This window comes from Tribolium castaneum, chromosome 9 (assembly GCF_031307605.1).
Source record: "Tribolium castaneum strain GA2 chromosome 9, icTriCast1.1, whole genome shotgun sequence".
NCBI lineage: Eukaryota > Metazoa > Arthropoda > Insecta > Coleoptera > Tenebrionidae > Tribolium > Tribolium castaneum.
In genome coordinates, this window is record NC_087402.1 from 6,894,558 (window position 1) to 6,909,726 (window position 15,169).

The 15,169-nt window shown below is 34.8% G+C and overlaps 2 protein-coding genes and 1 non-coding gene across 4 annotated transcripts; all 3 read right to left on the reverse strand.

The window, feature by feature from the left end:
* Window positions 1-528: 528 nt before the first annotated feature.
* Window positions 529-8,986, reverse strand: Ugt50B3 (UDP-glycosyltransferase family 50 member B3). The gene is made up of 5 exons (XM_008194101.3): window positions 8,727-8,986; window positions 4,761-5,083; window positions 4,210-4,710; window positions 1,261-1,489; window positions 529-1,127 (listed from the first exon to the last, which is right to left on the reverse strand). The coding sequence occupies exons 2-5, from the start codon at window positions 5,079-5,081 to the stop codon at window positions 610-612; spliced, it is 1,569 nt and encodes a 522-aa protein (XP_008192323.2). The 5' UTR covers window positions 5,082-5,083; window positions 8,727-8,986; the 3' UTR covers window positions 529-609.
* On the reverse strand, window positions 5,703-5,774 carry TRNAQ-UUG (transfer RNA glutamine (anticodon UUG)). The gene has a single exon. It is a non-coding gene; the product is annotated as a tRNA-Gln (tRNA).
* A 1,556-nt stretch (window positions 8,987-10,542) lies between the features above and the next one.
* LOC100142301 (c-opsin) lies at window positions 10,543-14,968 on the reverse strand. Of its 2 annotated transcripts, XM_064358614.1 has the most exons (9): window positions 14,573-14,968; window positions 13,997-14,084; window positions 13,716-13,913; window positions 12,493-12,654; window positions 12,288-12,447; window positions 12,047-12,242; window positions 11,089-11,221; window positions 10,807-11,040; window positions 10,543-10,761 (listed from the first exon to the last, which is right to left on the reverse strand). In XM_064358614.1, the coding sequence occupies exons 2-9, from the start codon at window positions 14,081-14,083 to the stop codon at window positions 10,582-10,584; spliced, it is 1,350 nt and encodes a 449-aa protein (XP_064214684.1). In that variant the 5' UTR covers window position 14,084; window positions 14,573-14,968; the 3' UTR covers window positions 10,543-10,581.
* Between the last annotated feature and the right edge of the window lie 201 nt (window positions 14,969-15,169).

Here is a 15,169-nt window from a genome sequence, read left to right on the forward strand (position 1 = left end):
TTTATATTTATATTTATATAACAGTCATCTTCATTTCTGGTTAAATTAATAAATCTATTCAGATCATAAAACTTTCAAAAAATTAACTTGTTCTGTTTAAAAAAACGCAAGAAGCTTTGCCAGAGCAACAACGAAATTGTTGTATTAGGTCCTATACTAACGCTATTTCCACAATTTTGGCACAACTTAGCTAGTTTTTGAGGCAGAAACAGACTAAATTTATTAGATTTCTAGAAGCTTAAGTCGCAAAAAATGAGATTCTGTCGAAATAACAACGAAAACAGTAATCTTAGCTCCAAATAACGAACGGTGCTTCAAAAATGTTATACAAGCGTAACTAGTTTTTGCGGCAAAAACCGATTAAATTTTCCATATTTCCACATCTCGTGTCCAGCTTTTGAGCAGTTTTTGGGCAGAAACCGATTGAATGCGCCAAAAATTCGACTTGTTGGAATAAATTTGTTCAGATTGTTTTCACTTACCTCTGGCGCTTTTCCTTTCGTTTGATCATTTGTTTTAAAAAATGAACAAGTTTGTACTTTTTTAATATCCTTGCAAGTAATAAAACACAGTGATTATTATACAAACATATTTACACTCGTTTAATGTCTATTCTATTTTAATTTTTTTCCTAAATAAATTAAAGCTTAAATTACCTGACAAGACCATAACAATGATTTTTAGGGTCAATTTCATTAAATACCAAACAATAAATGTACAACAGGACGCTAACAATGCCACATCAATTAAATAATACTCTACAACCCCCATATTTTTGGCAGGGGACTGCAGGTGCGTGGCCCCTTTGTGCCTCAAGACGTACTCTGTCCAGTAGACGGCTCTTTCGAGGGGGGTTTCCTTCTGATCCCGCAACAAAAACTGTCTCTTTTTCACATCCTCCCGATATTTCGGGTCGTGAATGACTTTCCTGATGGCCCAGACTAGCGACTCAGCTGTGATTTTGCTCAAGTCGAGTTTCAAAGCATAGCCGTCGGTTTCGGCTTTGGCAGCGTTAGAATCGTGGTCGCAAAAAACCGGCAGTGAAACGACTGGTACTCCATGGTACACCGTCTCGAACATGCTCAATAGACCTCCGTGGGTGACGAATGCTCGAATTTTTGGATGACCTAAAATCATGATTTATTGCTTTCGCTGCTTCTTATCGTAGGAAAATAAGTAGAAAGTAGATAAACAAAAGTTTTTTGTAAGTTTATGGAGAAAGTGGCGATGTTGTTTAGTAAACAGAGTGGCAACTGTTACCTAAAATGTCTTGTTGTGGTAGCCATCGGCCAAGTTTGACGTTGGCGGGCAGGTCGGGCATTTCCTCGTCGGCCTCGTATTTCCAGAGGACCCGCTGGGGAAGCTGCCGGAAGACGCGCATCAGCATCCTCCGGAGGTACTCCGGCATGTTGGCCGCTTTTACAGACGAGCCCATGCTGAAGTAGATGAAACCAGCGCTCCCACTGCCTTGGATAAACTCCTCCAAGTCCTAACGAAATTTCAATATATCACCAACTAACGTTTAGGAATTCCAAGAACGGCGTTATTACATTCCTTAATTTGAACGAAATTATGTAAGTGTACGCCTTTATAAGGAGGGATATTTAAAGATGATTGTTAAAATGAATCAGTCTGATGTAATACTGAAAGGGAAAAGGAAAAATCCGGATGAGGCTATTGACAAGGCTATGACTATTCATAAAAATTAATTGTAATATTTTCTCCAATTTCTCCAAGCATGACATGCACATTACCTTCAATTGGAGTTATGTAATTACTTCTTATTTAAACATGTCGATGCATAAGCGGTAACATGTTTGTTAAACTTGAATAATTTATGTGAAGCAATTTTCGTTTGTAAAGCCAATATCTCTCAATGATTGTTTCACAAATTTTAAGCACAACGTACGATTATGTATTCTTTAGTTTCACTTTCGTAGTTATGGAGACCTGGAAGATCAAGAAGAGGCGAAGAAAGGTAAATAAAACAGGAAACGAAATAAAGCAAACGTAAAAGAAAAATATTTTTGAATTACGGATATAACAAATTTGTACTAAAATCATAAGATTTACAAACAATTTTGCTCACTTTTGGATTTAAACTCAACAGATTTATCAAAGACAAATTAGAAAATCGTCATTCTAAATCACGTTAACGCATTTTTTAGAAATCTATCTCGCTTTTTGAAGAAGAAACTCACTTTTATAATAATTTCGAACCGTCGATTTTGTATGCAGTTGTAAAATAACGTGATAAAAGCATAATTCTTGCAAAATGCCTTGCTATTGATCACTAGGAAAAGTATCAACTTAAATTGGAAAAAAATCGGGAATAGTTATGAAAAACACCTAATGCTCACTGCACAGTGATTAATTTTTCTTGTGTTTGTCTAATTCTCTACGTAAAAACAGTTTTTTTCTTATATTTTTTTTACAAAAACCTTATTTTTCACATTTGGGGCAACCTTTAGAAAACCAAAATTGTAGTGCTGTGTAAACTGATCATGTTTAGGAGAATTTAAACGATAAAAATTGAGAAAAATACAAATTACAGATTTGCTAAAAAGTATGGATTAAATTAATTAAATCAATCAATTAAATGTTATAAAAACTAATCATCAAACCTTTTTGAAATTTGGTACATTCTTAAATCTATTCTATAGTCTCAGATGTTTATCAAATTTCTATTTCCATTTGTTCTGGAGATACAGGGCTAACTTAATTTTTGTAAATGTCAAGAAGGGTAAAATTTAATATCTTTAAAAAGAGTATTTTTCTGGGTTCTGTGATGTAACACACGTATATTGTATACGCTATTTAAAAAAATATAAAGCAGATTTAAAAATGCCATTATTTCTTTGCCGCCAGAACTTTGACCAATAAGTAAGTAAAAATTAATAATAATAATTGTTGAAATAACACTTTTAACTAAAAAAACACAATTTAACAAAAAAAATTAGCAACAAAATGTTAGTTTGTTTTCGCAAATTTTTAAAATAACAAACAAATAATTAAAATTAAATTGCAAAAAAAAATACAAAAAATTTTCGATTTTTAAATAAGGTTTTGTTAGCTCTTCAAAAACTCTTTGTTCAAGTCAGATTAAATCTATATTTTTAGCAATTTTCAAACAATTTTAGATCGTTTTTAAGCATTTAACTTACGATTTTTCAATATCAAGTCTGAAAATCAACATCATAACTTTATAATAACATAATATTAAGCAATTCATCATATTATGGCAAAATTCATAATAACAAACAAAATATATAAGATTTCAGTGCGATTTAGCTCGTTTTTAAACATTAAGCTCACTATGTCCATCAGATTTCTGAGCGACATCGGTCGTTTTTAAAGAAAATTCTTTTATTTTATTCGTATAACAACAAACATCATTTTTTTAACACAACTTAATCTATTTCAATAAATCACCGAAACTCGCCCAAATTTAACAGATTTTACATAAATAAACAAATAAACTATATAAAAAAATTCAGATGTTTTTATTATGACACGTGTTCGTGTCTCTAATTTTTAAAATATACTTTCATTTTTAAATAAAATAAAAATCTTGAAATTGATTTAGCAAAAATAAAATATTTAGGAAAGAAAAGGAAAACATCAATAAACGGTTAAAAGAATTTGGCTTTCTTTTTTTAAATTCAATTTAAACAATTTGTAACACATGGAAATTCGTACACTAAATTTCATCAAAAACAAGTTTTATAAAATGTAAGAAGTCAGTAAGTCAGTCTATTTATGACTTAGCCAAAATATAGGCTACAAATTTAAAAAAATAGAGTGATACAGTTTCAAACCGAATTGGGAACATCCGTCTTTTCAATACTCAGATTAAAAAAATACTAGTTGAGTATTTACTATTCAGTGCGAGTCATAATTATTAATTAAGAAGTGTACAAATTCTATATTTTTCCTCGCCTTGCTTCTCCAGGCATCTGTTTCAACTTTTGCCAGCTGTTTTATTAAAAAATCCCAAGCGTAATTAATCGAAACGAACTTATATCACACGAAATACGCAATGCTCTTTTATCATTTATTTCACGCCGATTAAAATTTTCAAGCATTTCTTTCACAACGCGTTATAATTAAAAACCGATTTAAATATTGCATGAGCGTAAAATGAAATATATCGTTTTTTGCTGGCCGTTTCGTCACCCTGAAAATGAAATTGCGCCACGCTTTACTTACATCAGGCAGAGCCTTAGCCCTTTTGCAATGTATGCACGCAATTTCCGCCACATTAGGCAAATAAGGTCTAGGATAAGTGACCGTGGCGTGTGCATTTTGCAGAATAAAGCTGACATTCCTGGAAATGTCATAGACCAGGGGGACATCAGGCCCGAAGTGCTTTCTGACGATGGGCTGTATCATGTTTCTGACCATGAACGAGTGCAGGGAGTTGGCCAGCAGGTGCCAGACCGTGTTCACAGTCCTTTGCAGTAAACTCATTGCGTCGGTAAACGGCCTTGCAAGAAACGGTGTCACCGAATAAGGCGCAGGATTGCCCGCCAGAGACAGCGATCCGGTGTAGAACCCAACTGTGTTAATGTAGATGAAAGGGGCGTTGTAGTGGTTGACGAAGCCTAAAGCGCACTCCGGATAGGCGCCGTCCAGGACCAAAAGGTCGAAACTCTGCTGGGAATAGAGCAAGTCTTTCGTTTCCGGATCTGAAAGAAGTACATCACAAGCCTGAAAATTGAGGATTTTACTAAAGCAATTCGATTAGTGTGAGTGGATACCTCGTAAGCGTATCGGACCATGTCGAAGGGGTGAACGGGCTCTTCGCCCCTGATCTTAGCCCCGACCAAATCCCAGTTGGTGAAATTCTTCACGTAGAAGACGAAACTGGTCGGGGTGATTTCCTCGAGGCCGGGCAGGAGGAAGTCAGAGGGAAAAGCGCTGATGAATGTGATGTTGTGGCCTCTGGGAATGAGTCCTCGAGCCAACTCCCAGAAGGGAATTTTGTGAGACTTTGTGCCACCCATCGTTATCATTAAAATATTGGCGCAGGTACACGCGTTTATCACAGCCATAAAGGTCATTAACGAGAAGCTGACCATTTCTGGAAAAGAAGCCTCATTACGTCGCGCAAATTACATAAATTGAGAGAGATTTTCACTGATCGTCAGACGTGGACGACATTTTTTTATGATTAATTTGACCAACTTTCTCTTTCGGTCAAGGTCGGATAATGTTTTTTACTACGATTTATTTAATTGACCGTAAAATGAAAATTTAAATTAAAGTGCTTGTAAACAGGAGTTTCTCTCTTAAATTAATGCGTTTTGCAACACGTGACAATCCAACTGTGGACGATGGGATGCTACTTTGGATGGTAATTTAAGGACACCTGCCTATCATAAGTAAACAGATTTGTTTACCAACCATGGAACCGAAAATAAATTAATTATTATTTATTAGGGAGTGTCTTTATCACTTTCATTGGCGGATAAAAACGCAATTGATATATTTTCTTTATTTCTATTATTTATTGCACAAGTAATTGCATAAATTAATCGTGAAATAATATCGAAAGTGGATATCGGAGTATTTTACGTAACAATTGATATGAATTTCCCGTCATGATTCGCAATCGTTGAAGATTTATTTCTGATTAATCAACACAGCCCTGACTCAGTTTGCAATATGAAAATTGAATTTCAAGTGGAAAAAAAAGGACGAGGTCCCACCGAGATTTGAACTCGGATCGCTGGATTCAAAGTCCAGAGTGCTAACCATTACACCATGGGACCTGTGCAAGATCGACCTGCACAGCTTTATTTTACGCATCACACGTTCTAACAAATTAGTGATTATAATAATTATCTAAAATTCTTATTTATTAAAGAATAATTTTACACCTCGGTGCACAATAATCCATATTTATTAAATACTACCAGAAAGTCTTTTTAATTAAAAAAATAAACGAAAAGTAGTTACATAACAAACAATTAACGTTTTTATAGCTTTAACTTTTATTTAAGTTTAAATAACTTTCTTTCGGGGAAGACAAGTTTAACGATCTTCCTTAGTGATACGGAATTTCCAGATAGTTAAAAGTTAACTTGTTATAAATTTATTGATTTCATAACTTCCAATAAAAATTTGAGTCATGTGTTTGTACTGGAAACTTGTTAGTTGCTCAATTTTTTAAAGCTCTTTAATATTCAAAATTAAATACTACAATCTATAAACATCCATGACATTTAACTAGAAGTACAATAACAAAATGTGCGTTTAAATTTAGTTTTGGGTACAAATCAATAAATTTGCTTTAAATATTTTGTAATAAATAAGATTAAAGTTAATATAAAATAAATGGCATATAATGAAATATTAGCAAAGAATATTTAAATGATATATATTTCTAATAACCAGTACCTAAGTAAAAAAGTAAATTAATAAAATTTTATCATTCAATAATTTTTTAGCTTATTAAATCTACCAAGTGATCGTCAGTGGTCGAAAAATAAATAATCATATTTTAAACCATTTAATTACAAGGTGTTTTCTAAAATACCAACAGGTACTTGAACTGTAACACAAAAACTAAAAATCACACAAAATCTTCATAAAAAAATTACTACTTTCTACATATTATTAAGTCACTACTATTATTTGGTAAAATTTGTAATAAATAATTATAGAAAAGTTCTGGACAAATTCACTTGTACACTGCACAGAGAAAAAAAATTAATGATAATTAGCAAACTCTGTGTGGTTTTGAAATATATTAAAAAATACTTTTATGATTATATCTTATAATTATTATTATTTTAAATATTGTACCTATTGTATGACACAGAAAAGAAAATCTGAGTCTCTTTTATAAAATTAAAAAAAAGTACAACATAATCTGCTTTTGTAAAAAAATACTATTTTTGTGACAGAACAAGTGGGCTGTCACCACTCATCTATTTATTTTTCTTTGTGATAAATTTTAATCAGTTATAAGTTATAATTAAAATCTCAGGTAAACAGCGATAAGAGAAAAGTGTTTAAAATTACAACATAAATTCGTCTGACTTTATTTTTCGCTAAATCTATAAAGAAACAAATTTACTGCGTGGAACGAAAATACATAAAACGAACGAAAGTAAATAAGATTAAATTTGCATACATTACTGAAACCCTTTCATCAAACTGAAGTGAGTTGTGTTAAAAAAGGTTCAACCATTTACTGAGATTAATTAATTCCACTTTTACAGCCCAATTTCGTGATTAGTAATTTGAGCCAAATTAAATTTAGCCACGAAACTGAAAATCGATTACAAAATTTGTTCCACATTGTTTCAAAAATCAAAACAGGCAAAGACAACAACAGGCGAATTGACTCAATGTTAAAACATTTCATGCCATATTAACAGCGGCAATAACAATAATTTTAATGTTGTTGTTATCGATTCGCGTTATTTATAGGCTCATCAATTAGTAGCATTTAATCACGAAACCGAAATTACCACTATTTCCTTGACATCCCTGTTTTACTAAATAGATAAAAGTACATCCGGCAAAAATTAAAACGAATGTAATTAGGAGTGATTTGTGCTGTTGAGGACTTGGACATCACTTTCCACTCATGCAGTGGGAAGGTCTATGATAAAAACTGTGCAACAAAACCACCGAAATTAAATAAATTTCCTCGTTTTGCTTTCACGTCGACCATACAGCACACACACGATGAGAAATTATTTTGATAAACCGGAATCTCTCAACTTTTCAACTCCTGAAAGGAAAAGTTGATTATCTAACACCACCGGCCGGATCAAAGGTGCATCTTGTTTCTCTCCTGAGATAAAATTCCGCCAATGCTTTTACTTACTAACAGCCGATAATTGCGTTTGCGTGTCATTATTACCACTGATCTTGAATCACAAAATATAAGCGTGCCGGCGATTTTTTCGAGACTTTAGAAAGAGAATTTGTTCCCAAGGCTGGACCTGTCACCGCCACACCTCATTGTTTTCAAAAATGAAAATAGCTGAACGAGACAATATTGTGTCTTCGTTGAAAAAAGTCGACCGGTGAGTAAGTTATGCACGTGCGAAAAGAAAGTTGTCTTTCTGTTTATAACCTCGGTTATGTAAACACAAAATCGATTAAGCAGGAGCAATTTTACTACGAATCCTTGTGACGTATCAATTAAAAAGTGCAAGTGAGTGATAGTGAAAGATGCTGGCGGGCTCTTTCGCAACGTGGATAAATGTCGTCCGCAGATGAAGAAAATCTCTCTTTGTTCCGCTACTTTCTACATTTTGTTTATTTGATAATTTTTCGGGGACTGACTCCAGCCACCGAAACAAATTCGGTCGGCAACACTGTTTAATTCAAGTCGTTGCAGAGGTAATAGAATTGCACCGACTCGGAAGTCGTTATTGCCAGCCTAAATTGGCGTCCCATGTACTTAATCGAATATCTGCATAATTTAATAACTCCGCAAAGTTGCGAACAATTCCTTTGTGTGCGCCACGGAAGGTTAACCGAAAATTAACCCTGACATTGACCGGAGCTTTGCCACATTAATTCGCCAAGCACGAAAATTGCTAATTAATTTTTTGTTTGTCTTCGTAATTAGGACCACCCGATTAGAAACCTCATCTGCATTCAGTCGTTGCAACAGACACTCAATCTTGTTTGCTTGAGATAAACAAAATGTGTCCCATTTTTTTCAAAAAATATTTGACAAAAATTAAAAAAATACTTACTTGTGTTGGTTATTTTTGGGAATAAAATGATAATCCTTTCTGAAACTACTAGTCAAAACACATACTAAACACCACTGGGCACTTTTGAGTACAAGCAATCACTGATTTTTGTACCGCAAACTGCGATCCCTCATGTTGTTGCTGTGCCGAACAGAACCATTAAATAATTGTAGTGCCTTCAGTCAGAAAGTAAACTGAATACTAGTTGGTTATAGCGGAACGAAGTTGAAAGTGGAGGAGAAATGGTAATGGTACTGCTTTAGTACCATCTCATGTTCGGTTACATTGATCGGATTGAACCGATTTCGTAACAGATTAACAATTATCCAAAAATTTTGCTCACTGGAGTGCCATTATGGAGCGTATAATGACTGTCACCATTAGAAGAAAATCATTTCCTTTCCGATAGAAATCTGTGCAAAAAACAATAACGTTGGGAAAATTATTAGCTATGCAAATTTCCGGCTTTTTTGTCGCCTCGCACAGGAAGAATAATTTGATTTTAATGATTTTTCACAAAATAATTTAGTGTGCGATTTGCGTTATCACGTGAACGAAATTGAGCAAACCTGAAAGTAGTAAAACGACTTGCAAAACGTGTTTACCTCGTTATCTATCAAAAATTTTATTTCTGCGCTTACTGATGCAAGAGAAGGAGCTAATAAATCCATTGTGGAACGAAAATCCAATCCAATTTCCAAATTGACCGACACGCCGTAATGACTTTTTTATCGAGAGACACAGAAAATTAACTTTTAATCAATCTTTACTTTGCACTGTAATACAATAGATGGGAAAATAAAACAAAAAATCGTAATCCGAAGAGGAAACTCCACAACTCAAGTGTCGGATTTATGAAGCGAACCGAAATCAGACGCTGAAAAGTCCGTTCAATTTAAAAGTTTCGTTGAGTAACGCGGTAATAGCGTGTTTATTTTGCTATTGTCTTAGTTCCTCTTGTATAAGAACAATGAGGAAAACCGTCGACTTGCTGCGACCCTTGATAGTTTTGTCCAAAAAAGGGGATTTACGAGCTTATCCTTGTTTAAAATTCGAGACGAGTCCGTGCCACAATATTACGAATTTTATTATGAAACCTCTTGTTTATTGGAATCTGTAGGAAAACTTGTGCAATGCAACTTCAATGGTTGAACAAGCAGGTGCTTGCGAAATTTCACCTGGTACTGATTAAATTGTCTCAAAAAATAATTCGATTTTAATTTGGAAAATCTGTGTCAGTGATAGATAGCCGTATGTAACTTTCAAAGTACCTTCATGTGCAGTGAGGGTAATTATTGTGATCCAATTTGCAAATATTGCTTTAGGTACAATTAAATTGTGCAATTAATTAAATGGCAATGCCTAAGTCGTTTAATTACTAAACCGAAATTCTCGCGTGCAAACCAAATATTTTCACTTCATTTGGGTGCGTTAACAATTAAATGACCACGCTTGTAATTATTTTATGATAATGAATGCGTGAAATTTTTTAAATCTTAATTTTAGAACAGCCAAATTGGTTAGATTAATATCAAGCAGAGAGAAAGTTAAGTGAAAATATCGTCCAATATCGTGCATATAACCATAATTTAGAAATAATCATTTTTAGTATTTAAAAGTTACGACTTCCTAACGTTATTTCCAATTATCTTGGCGCTTCTTATTGGCTGAAGCGGTTTCTGAGATGTGCACGTGATTTTGTTCAAAATGCACAAACGTTTCATTTTCTTGATTTATTAATTGGAGGTTTTAGTCATCACGGAAACGTACGAAATTTCTAATAGCCGGCAGCTAGCATTAAAATAAAACGCAAAAATAAAAAAAATGTTTTATTATCCAGTGGTACAATAATTGTTTAAAGCATGGAAACATCAGTCTCAAAGTCCTTGCAAAACTTAGTTTTTTTCTCTAAAAGCTTGTCGGTTTTTTCGTCTCTGCAGGCTTGATGTATCGTCTCTAGCATCACTCTGGACGTTCCTAACGCGTCGCTTCCCCTGCGATTTTTTTTCCATTTTTGCATCCAGGCTTGTTGGAACTGAAACAAATAAATGAGGCCGGAAACCCATTTTGCGCCCTTCACCTGTGCATTCAGCCCGATGTAAATGACAGGATTATAACAAATGCTGCTCTTGGCCAACAATGCCGGAATCACCGCCATGCCCGGAGTCACAAGAGCAGCATCTCCAAACTGCACAATAAGAGCCATAATAGCGTACGGAGACCAAGCTGTTAGAAAAGCAATTATCATGATGAAAATCATATACGCCACTTTGTTTTCGGCTTTCGAAACCTGACCCACTCGAAAGGCGGCGTTCTGCAACGACTTGTGTTAACAGAACTGTCATTGGAATTATTCACTTACTCGTCGCATCGTCAAAATGATGTTTACGTAACTGAAAGTGATTATTACGAGAGGGAGAAAAAGGCCGAAAGCGAACAAATATAAAATGTAACTCGTGGAGTTCGGGCTTTTCTCTTCCCAGTTTACTGAACAGCTGCAATTGAATGCTAAGAGTCATTGTGGGTTTTGACGAGTGAGCAGGAGGACTCTCGGCCCAAATTCACAATGTAAGAAGAATAACGTAATTCATTAGCGACTATCACTTCTAACACGCGTGAAAGCGCACATTCGATCGTTAAATGTCCAATATTAATTACGACTTGGCCCCATGTAGAAAATTGCTACTTCTCGCTCTTACAATTTGGGACAGTGAGCTGGCTACAGCCAGACTTTCAGCCACTCAAATTCAAACGCAAACGCCGAACTTTATGCCACTTGTTAAACACACGCTTGTTTTACTGGTTGTATGAACTCAAATAACATTTATGTTTACATTCAGTTATCGAAAAATAATTTTTGACTGTATTATTATTCATGGGAAGAAAACACAACAAGAAATTTGAATTATTCGATGCCCAAATAAATGTTTTAATCAAAAACAAAGTGATTAATATTAATTTGGTTGGTGATTAGAATTCGAGCCCAAATAAGTCCTCTTACATAACAAAGCCATTATCAGTTAAAAATGACCGCTATTTTGTATTAATTTATTCCAAATTCCGCGGTTTAACCCTTTCTAATTGCGAGACCAGTAACAGATACCTACGTTCAAAACTTTCAGTAAGGAACCCGTCAATTTGTAAATTGATCCCCGATCTGATATAACGGTTATTATGTTGCAGGCAAAAATCAAGCTTCAGTCGTTTCAGCGAAGCAATTTTTTGCCTGTGGCAAGTCGATAAATCACCGTTCCGGAAGAATAACAAAATGATACAACATTATTCGGGTTACAATAAGTTTTTGTTCTCAATTAGTGTACCTAAGATTGGCGGCTTCATGGACGTATTCACCCCAACCAATCAAAGGGGGTATTGTCAAACTTAATGAATACAACCAAATACTGAAGACTGAAAGAGCAGCGCTGTGGAAATTTAAGGCATTGTTACGGAACGGCCGTGCGATTAATAAATAACGTTCGAACGCAAGAACGGTTAAAGTCGTGATTGACGTGATACCTACAAAGTAATTGTTCCTAGACTGTCACACTTGGCACAACTTACCTAAAAGAGACATTATAAAACCGTAAATCGTACACCCAGTCTCGCCAAAAATCCATCCGTAATTAATCGCCGAAAAAAACGTCCACGGATTTCCCAACACCGAGACTAGGAAATCGCTAACAACTAAATTAAAGAGAATTATGTTTAGCGGTGACCATAACTAGAATTTCCGCTATCAGTTTATAATGGTAATATGTCAGTATACCTGGCGCTCTTTCAGCATGAAAATAATAACAGTTAGATTGAGGCTGAACCCAAAAAACCCGATACAGAACAGCACAACAGCTGCCGCAATGTAGCCTTCCACAGGAATTAGTAATTCATCGCCGATTTCAGTCGAATTAAAATTCTTCATGCGGAATTGTGACTTCACTTAACTGAGTTTCGAGCGCGGGCAACAATCAGCATCTTTCGCACACGCAAACCTCTATCAAACTGAAATCTGATAACAAATTTGAGAGCGCGTCGACGCAGTTTCGGATATCTTCCCCGGAACTAACGAGACGCTGTTTTTTAATTAAAACAACATTTATTGGTCTTAACAACTAACTAATTAACTATTTACAAAATCGATTTTTCAAGAAGCGGCGCTCGCTTCCGGAGTCTTCTTATTCTGGACGAACGGACTCGTAATTAGCCTGGCAACGTTTTGTAACACATTGATGGGAATCTGAAAAGAATAACACGATTACGATCGAGCTTAAATGATTGATAAGCTTTGTTTTGTCGCAAAGCAAGCTGATGCTGTTGTGTAACAGCCGATTGTTCGTCGAAAACTAGCTTTAGTTTTGCAATTTTGCGACTCCTGTGTCATTATTTCGGTTTACAAGCAGGAAGTAAACAAAATAATTTAATTGGTGATATTTCTGAATGTATCGACATATGTTCCTTTATCTGGAAAACAATAAAAGCGGCACAATATTGTTACTTAAAATGCAGATAAGTGTAATTTATGTTTTGACACAGTTTTCTTGAAATAATGAAACTAAATTAAAAAACTGTCGAGGTAAATTGAGAGTGATGAAAATTTTAACAACGAACTGTTTCATAACATTTTGTTTCTCCTCCATTTATGGAGATGGAAAGCGTAAATAAAATGGAAATTAACTGACGAATTGGAAAATTTCGTTAATAAAAAATTTAGTCGTCAGGTTGTTACTAGAGTTATAAAGAGGAAAATTATACAAATTGTATATGTTTAGGAACTGTCCTTGCTTCAAAGAACATGCACAAAGAATAATTTCTCCAAATTGTTGAAGTTTGTTCTGGTATTTAAGCTACGAATGAACGATCATAAACACGTTTACTCAATTTTTCCATAAATAATTGATCGAGCGGTGATTTGAAAAATGCATTATATTACATCAGAAAAATTACAGTAATAACTAATAAGAGATTATAATTATTAAGTGTTTCCGGCATTCTTACCTGGAAAATATCATCGATAAATCTCGCGAACATGGATCCGGCTCTTTGCGGATGGAAGGGCGTGGACGAGGGGTCCGGAGTCTCGACTCCGGTGGTGATTCCGGTTATTTCGACAGTCGCGGCGTCTCTTTTGTCATTGCTATCGTCCGTTTTCGACTCAGGCGAAACGGCATTGGCGGCCACGTCGTTCACGGTTACCTAAACGGGGAAATCTTCATTAGAAAGTTTCAATGATTTTCAGATGTCAACACGACTTTTTATCTAAGAAAGTGAAAATGTACCTTGTCCAATTGATCGTTGGTTGCAGGTAGAGCGATTGCTGATGCTGATAAGGCGAGGCAACAGATTAGCAAGAGGGTGTTCGCCATTCTGAAAACAATAACTTTCATTTAGCCTTGAAAAGCCGGCCTAATGATAACGTGGATGAAAAATCGAAAGCGTTGTGAATACTTGAGTGGTTTTTTGTTTAATTATAGTCCGTGCAATGTAATTAAGGGAATTGTGTCTTATCATTTGGAAATTGAACAATGAGTTTTTGGTGAGTCATTGTGGCCGATGATTCTTTGAAAATAATCTTTAGAAAGCGCGTTATGTAAATTATTTTTAAGACACCTCTTACTCGTTGCATAAATTTTATTATCGGGATGACGTCCAATTTTGACTGAAAACACTCATCTCCTAATTAAATTCTGGATGACTCCGGCTTTTCAATGTCAGGTTTCAATTTGCTACGCTTTATTCACTTAACAGTACTACGAATTTTAATTAAAATCAATGAATTAAATTACAAAAACGAATTGAATAAATTAATTTCCGAGACACTTATTATGGTAATAAATGAAAACTGTTCAACGTACCTGTTTTTTTCCAAAGATGTGACGATCACAAAATAACTGCTCTGGTTGGTTTGCGATTGTGCGGCAATTCACTCCGTTCGCGAGTTTCTACTCTGACCCAGCGTTGACTTCTCCTACCATAAGCAGCATGCACTTTCCGTTACTTCCAGAAGCAACATATTTTTTTATTGAAAAACTATAATAACTGTTAATGAGAGCATTCTTATAATCCGCGGTTCATTTTTTCGGATTTCTAACTCGGTCATTGCGCAAAGAAAAAGAAATTTCGTAACTTTTGCGGCTGAAACCACCGATCAAACGAAACACTTACTCCTATCAAAAATTTAAAAGAAATCGCATTTTTTACCTCATAAACGGCAAAATTAATATTTAATACGTTCCGGACGTTTAGCAAAACTTTATTGTCTGTGTTAACCAACTGACTCAATTAGCATAAAAAATGGCGCAATTATCCATCAATGACACTCACTGAAATTTCTACGAAAGAGGAAATGAAGCGTTTTGAAAGTGCGAGCTGACCTAAGCGCGCTAATTCATTTAAAAATTTGCATAATTGGTAACGACTTGTATTCCTACAGGCAAATTATATTTATGGAT